This window comes from Labeo rohita, chromosome 5, assembly GCF_022985175.1.
Source record: "Labeo rohita strain BAU-BD-2019 chromosome 5, IGBB_LRoh.1.0, whole genome shotgun sequence".
Taxonomy (NCBI): Eukaryota; Metazoa; Chordata; class Actinopteri; order Cypriniformes; family Cyprinidae; genus Labeo; species Labeo rohita.
Window position 1 is genome coordinate 39,987,142 of NC_066873.1, and position 6,900 is coordinate 39,994,041.

Consider the following 6,900-nt stretch of genomic DNA (forward strand, 5'->3'; position numbering starts at 1 on the left):
TTAAATGGGTTTCTAAACGTCAACGAATCAAAGGCGCACATGAAGCTGAAGTCCAACAGTTCACGGGCGTCAAACATTAACTCGTGTGTTGCAACTCCTGCAACTTCATATAGACGCGAATCCACAAACAACACGAGAGAATAATGGCGACAACTCGGTCTTTACATATCCTCAACAGACAGCAGCATTTCCTCAACAAGGTGCATTCAACATGGCTGTCCAGGTAATGTGCATTTGTCGTCGAGAGATGCGTGTAGCACGATATAACTGCTAGGTAAAGCAAGTAAAAGTCCAGATCTAGAGCCTGCTCAGTCATATATTCAATATGTGGGCTGTTGATAATTAATACGGACGTAGTCTTGCTTTTTTTTTAACATCGGGGCTTTATGTTAAAATATATGTGAATGTATTAAGGTAAAGTGTAGGCTTAATGTGTTGCATGAAAGCGTTCTGTACTCTGACAAGGGAATTTTTAAAGTGCATAAATTCAATTCCTCGAATTATCGCCCACAATGCACAGGTAATATTGCTAGATTTTTCACATAAAAATAATCTTTTCCTCTGACATTCTAATAATGCCTCTGTTTCTTTGGGCACTTCGTTTTAACTTGCAATACGGTTTGTTTTTATAAATCTAGTTTATAATTATTTTTGTAAATAAATTTAATAAAAGTTTTTTTTTTTTGCATATTTAGAGTTAAAAAAAAAAACATTATTTGATGTTATTTATGAATCATTATTATTATCATTGATTACTATTATTATATTTTAGCCAATGCTCTTAACAAATGCAATTTCCAGTATACTTATTAAAGTAATTGCCCCCCCGACTGCCACTGCCTGTAAATAAAGCTGATAATAATAACTACAGGCTTATTTTAGTAAAGAAAGCCTTTGGCGTATTAAAAATTTTTTTTTTAATTTATTTATGAATCAGTGGTCTCTACAGGGAGGAAATTTGTCCCTAAATTACAGTAAGCTCTCCACATAAACTATGCAAATTATCATTAGAATGTAGTTTTATTGAAAATATGAAGTGTTATGTGACAACATTCATCTTATTTTGCACTAGGGTGGCTTTTAAGCTATAAAAGTTAATATTAAGTCACTAAAACTGTATGCATAATAATTTTTTAAGATGGAATTTAGCATGTCACACTGGTGTCCCTTGCTGTCACCGTTTGAAATATCACATCAACTACCCATGTGCGTACTAGCTTTTGATAATATTGTGCATTGCAGCTTGCGATGCATGACTTATATATTTATTAAACACTTGCTGAAACAGTTTTGCTTGTGAATCTTTAGAGGTTTTGCGAATAAAAGTGATGAAGGCTGGTTGAGTTCCATGTTTGCACACAAAGTGGATGCCAGGAAAGATGCCCACTCCAATCTGCTCTCCAAGAAAGAAACCAGCAACCTCTACAAGATTCAGTGTGAGCCAATCCATCTAAAACCTTCAAGCATGCGCTCAAATCTTTAGGCCCTGAGAGAAATTGTGCATGCAATATAGTTGATAGGAATTGCTAAAAATATCCGCTTGCATGAATGATGTGCTCGCTCATCGTTTTCCTCCAGAAAACAGCCTAAACTGTTTGTTTTATACTAATTGCTTTAATAAATCAGGCTCCAAAGTGTTTATTTGAAGAACTCTTTTGTTTTCAAGAGACCAGCTGTATGGTGAATGGTGATGAAAATTGGGTTTAGAAAAATGAGGCTGATATTTCATTAAACGGTTGAATTGAGGGATAAAATCACAAGGGATTGCACTAAATTCGAAAAGGTTTACATCAACTACAGTAGAATGTCTAGACCTAGTTACAAGATGCCAGTCCATTTGTTGTTCCTGACAAATCCTGTTTTTTCTTTCAGTTCACAATGTCAAGCCAGAGTGCATGGAGGCATACAATAAAATGTCGTAAGCACCTTTTGCAATTGCAGTATATAATGCTGATAAAGTATGCAGTCTTGATTTCAATATGACACTTGCAGGCCTGCCGTGCCTAGATGCGATGTACTTTGCTTCCTTGATTGTCTTATGTGACCGTGATGTGTTATCATTAATATAGTACCAATATGTCTTGGCCCAGCTTCCTGTTTCAATAGCAAATCAACACAGGATTGTAAATGAGTTTTTTAGTCTATTGACTATATGATTTTATTGTGGTTCAAGTTCATACTGTCTAAACGATTCATTTCTAAACTACTTCCACTGTCTATTTTGAGGGATGAGGTGCAGAAAGAACTTCATCGTGATGCAGATTATCCATGTGAAGTCATTGGAAGCTGGAACACCTGGTACGGTGAACAGGATCAGGCAGGTGAGATGGAAAAAACAACAAATCTTTTGTATTATATTTTTAATGTTTTTGAAAGAAGTCTCTTATGCTCATCTAGTCTGCATTTATTTGCTCAGAAATATAGTCATGTTGTGAAATATTATTCAAATAACTATGTTTTGTATTTGAATAGAATTTAAGATGTAATTTATTCCTGTGATCCAAAGCTGATTTTTCAGCATCATTACTCCAGTCTTCAGTGTCACATGATCCTTCAGAAATCATTCTAATATGCGGATTTGCTGCTCAAGAAACTTAACAGTTGTCCTCCCGAGAACAGCATTTTTAACATCATAAATATCTTCACTGTCACTTTTGATCAATATATGCATTCTTGCAGAATATAAGTATTAATTTCCACAAACATTTGAAAAGTAGTGAAGTTTGAAAAACACCAGATTTGGTTTGTTTTAAATATCTGTTAGATGTTTTACAGTACTATAGTGACACATGCTGTTTTATGTTTGTAGTGCATCTCTGGAGGTATTCTGGTGGATATCCTGCCCTTACAGAGTGTTTGCGTAAACTCAAACGCAATACGGTATTAAACATGTTTCTGGGCTCTTTAAATTTGGATGGAAGCATGTCAGAATCCATATATTGTGTGTCCTTTATCAAAATGTTTTTTTGTGCAGGCGTATCTTGCATTTCGAAAAGAGAGGAGTAAAATGTTGATCTCCCGACGCAGCCAGCTTCTTTTGGAGTTTAGTTTCTGGAACGAGCCTGTGCCCAGAAGTGGCCCCAACATTTATGAACTGAGAACATATCAACTACTAGTAAATACCGTTTTGTTGTTCTGTTTTAAATAAACACATTTATATTCTACAGCTTAAAGGAAAATGTATGAATTTCAGGCCATCCAAGATGAGCCTTTTCAGCATTGGAATAGATTTGGAGAAATTTACCATCATTTGCACACCCACATCCTCTGGAGTGAATGGGTGCCGTCAGAATTAAAGTCTAAACAGCTGATAAAACAGTCCGTAATAACACTTCCTTAGTTGTCCTCTCACATCAAAATCCACCAACACTTTTTTTTTTTTTTCTTGTAAACAGTGCTTGACCTGTGTATATTTCTCTCCTAATTCGGATGAAACAACTTTTTCACAGGAGATATCAGTTATTATGGATAAAAACAACTTGTTTTGAATTTTAGATCAAAGTAACAGTTTGAAGTCAAAAACATCTTAATGATGGAGGTTTCCTACAAACAGGCAGATTTTCGCTTAACAAGACTATTTATTAATACTAGTCCTAATACTAGTCCTAATACTAGTAAAACTAGTCCATTTATTAATGGTGTGGTGAGTTTGGACTCTTATTCTGACGGCACCCATTCACTGCAGAGGATCCATTGGTGAGCAAGTGATGTAATGCTAAATTTCTCCAAACCTGTTTTGATAAAGAAACAACTCATCTACATCTTGGATGAGGTTCCTGAGGTTGAACACATCTACAGCAAATTTTAATTTTATGACCTTTTCCTGTAACTTGTTCTTTTTTCTGTTTCGCTTATCCGGAATTTTTTTTTTAATCAAGCCCGGTACAATGATCGAATGGGGAAATCATTGGTAAGTTTGTGTGTGAATTGTACAGTTTAATTCAAGTTAATGTTATGTTATGTCACCATGTTGCATATTTAATCTATTTTATCATGTTCTAGGGCTCGAGCAATCAAATATAGACAGGAAAACAATGAAGCAGTGGGCGGCTTCTTCACACAGATCGGTGAATTGTATGTAGTTCATCATTTATGGGGTAAGAACATCCGTCACTGAGCTCATACCTTCTTCTGATCATTGCATATTATTAAGTGCTTTAAAATATATATTTTAAATGTGTTTTAGCCTATAAAGACCTGCAGTCCAGAAAAGAGACCAGAAATGCTGCTTGGTTAAAAGAAGGCTGGGAAGTCAATGTGCACTATACAAGTGAGTAAGAACAAAGACACAGAGTGTTTGAAATACAATACTGGTGTAGTGATTATTGCATACTGTAGAATATAATGTATACTGACTGTTTAAAAAGTGCACATATCATTTTAAAGTAGTTTTACAGTGTTATACACTACCGTTCAAATGTTTGTTTACAGTAACAATGAAGACATTTATAATGTTGCAAAAGATGCAAATATGTCAAATATATTCTATTTTTAAATAATATGCTGTTCTTTTGAACTCCATGAAGTAAAAAATGCTATTTGCTGTTTTAAATTATGTAAATATGTCGTCACTTTTGTGAATCCAATAAAATAATGACTTTAAAGGGAGATTTGGGAATTTTAGAGTATTCTGGATACAGAAAATGTGCATACTTAACAGAGTATGCTAGTGTACTGCACAAATACAGTTGAGGTTGGAAATGTACATACACCTTGCAGAATATGCAAAATGTTAATTATTTTACCAAAATAAAAGGGATCATAAAAAATGCATGTTGTTTTTTTATTTAGTACTGACCTGAATAAGATATTTCATATAAAAGACATTTAAAAATATTTAAATATGACCATGTTCAAAAGTTTACATACACTTGATTCGTAATACTGTGTTGTTACCTGAATGATCCACAGCTGTTTTTTTTTTGTTTAGTGATGAGTTCATGAATGATTTTAGTTCATGAGTCCTTTGTTTGTCCTGAACAGTTAAACTGCCCGCTGTTCTTCAGAAAAATCCTTCAGGTCCCACAAATCATTTGGTTTTCCAGCATTTTTGTGTATTTGAACCCTTTCCAACAATGACTGTATGATTTTGAGATCCATCTTTTTACACTGAGGGCAACTGAGGGACTCCGTTTCAAACATTCACTGATGATTCAGAAGGAATCATGATGCATTAAGAGCCAGGGGGTGAAAACTTTTGAACAGAATGAAGATGTCTACATTTTTCTTATTTTGCCTAAATATCATATTTTTTCATTTAGTACTGTCCTTCAAAAGCTACTTACATGTTTTCCAGAAGACAAAATAAGTTAAATTTACATTGATCTTAAAATTCAAAAAGTGTTCACCCCGTGGCTCTTAATGGATTTGTGTTATGCATTGCTATATATATGTAAATGTCTTTTATGTGAAATATCTTATTCAGGTCAGTACTAAATAAAAAATAACATGCATTTTGTATGATCCCTCTTATTTTGGTCAAATAATTAACATTTTGCAAGGTGTATGTAAACTTATGACCTCAACTGTAGTAAGCAGGTCAAAGCACAAAGAGTTTTCTTTGTAAACTGCGCCATCTGGTGAATCTCAGTAGAACTGCTCACATACCGAAATATTCAACTTGTTTATTTGTGTTTTTGACAGTGCCTCTTATCCAAAAGATGGAATCGAGAATTATGATTCCCATGGAACACTCACCTCTTCAGTAAAATCAACAGTGTGATGACACTAAATGCACAATCTACCAGGGGATCTACTGTTGTTAAGTTCTAAGTTTACTCGAACACATCTGAAGCAGATGATTACGGACCTAAACTCTGCAAAACTGCAAAACTGTGCCAGTGTTGAAGGCAATCTGACAGACCTCAATGACTTGTATGAGACTTCTGAAGTATATATATAATTCAAAAAAATACAGTCTCATAGTCATTATTCTCCATTCTGATGCATCATTTGGCATGTTTGGCCTGTTGAGGAAACTGCCTGTCAAAACAGCTTTTTTTTAATCTACAAGAGAATTAAAAGAAATTGTTAAATTGAATGCATTTATCAGAATACTTAATTTTAATGTAGTAAACTTTAAAACTCCATTTTAGAAAAATAAATGAACAAATAACTTATGTCAACTTGTAGTCTCTTTTTACACTATATTCAATTATGATTTTGTTTTATTTTAATTTTAATGTTACCAAACTTACCAGCATAGCTGGTTGCCTATTAAACAATTTTATGTTAATAATATTGGATAAAAGCCAAAAGCATTATTTGGACAATTTTATATAATTAAGCCCTTATTTTAATTAATATTTGTTAAATACAGTGATATTTTCAATGTCTTCAAATATCTGTGAAATGACTTATCTTAGATGCTGCTGTCCCTTTAAGAGGAAAGGGGCGTGTGACACAACTACTGTGCGAACCATACAAGTAGAATGAAATGAGCTGGTAGAATGGCAGTAATCTTGAAACGACGTTCCCAGAGTGGGCGGGGCTTCTCGATGCGTATGTTTTCAGATTCGGTGAATTTAAATAATAATTCTTTGAATTACAATCAATGTTTTTGTAAGTTTTTCCGTGTGATTTTCAGGTGTTAATTACGGCTTTTAATATCGGCTGGGAAGAAATATAAGCAGCGTGGTTGTCACGTGATTCCTGTTACTTTACTCAGCGCGGATCAGATTCACCTTATCACGATCACTTGTGATGAATTGATGACTGATGTTTTTTATATATAAATATATATTACACATAACATTATTTTAATATACCATAATCTTAATTGATGTACGTAACAGATTAAAAAAACCACTCGTTTTAATCTACAAACATCTTAAATAAGACAGATAACATACGAATTCAAATAAGCTTTTGCGGCTTCACACGCCCCCCTGGTGGAAGACA

The 6,900-nt window shown here is 34.0% G+C and overlaps 1 protein-coding gene across 1 annotated transcript; it reads left to right on the forward strand.

The window, feature by feature from the left end:
- On the forward strand, nucleotides 1-5,899 carry nipsnap1 (nipsnap homolog 1 (C. elegans)). Its single transcript, XM_051108758.1, has 10 exons — nucleotides 1-223; nucleotides 1,309-1,436; nucleotides 1,873-1,918; nucleotides 2,227-2,321; nucleotides 2,810-2,880; nucleotides 2,975-3,115; nucleotides 3,879-3,910; nucleotides 4,003-4,097; nucleotides 4,187-4,270; nucleotides 5,644-5,899. The coding sequence occupies exons 1-10, from the start codon at nucleotides 144-146 to the stop codon at nucleotides 5,706-5,708; spliced, it is 837 nt and encodes a 278-aa protein (XP_050964715.1). The 5' UTR covers nucleotides 1-143; the 3' UTR covers nucleotides 5,709-5,899.
- The last annotated feature ends 1,001 nt before the right edge of the window (nucleotides 5,900-6,900 follow it).

Bases quoted from the DNA above. Each gene is read 5' to 3' on its own strand.
- nipsnap1 (XM_051108758.1), top strand. From the start codon at position 144: ATGGCGACAACTCGGTCTTTACATATCCTCAACAGACAGCAGCATTTC. The intron at 1,437-1,872 runs GTGAGCCAATCC...TTTTTCTTTCAG, and splicing joins CAACCTCTACAAGATTCAGT to TTCACAATGTCAAGCCAGAG. The intron at 4,098-4,186 runs GTAAGAACATCC...AATGTGTTTTAG, and splicing joins TGTAGTTCATCATTTATGGG to CCTATAAAGACCTGCAGTCC.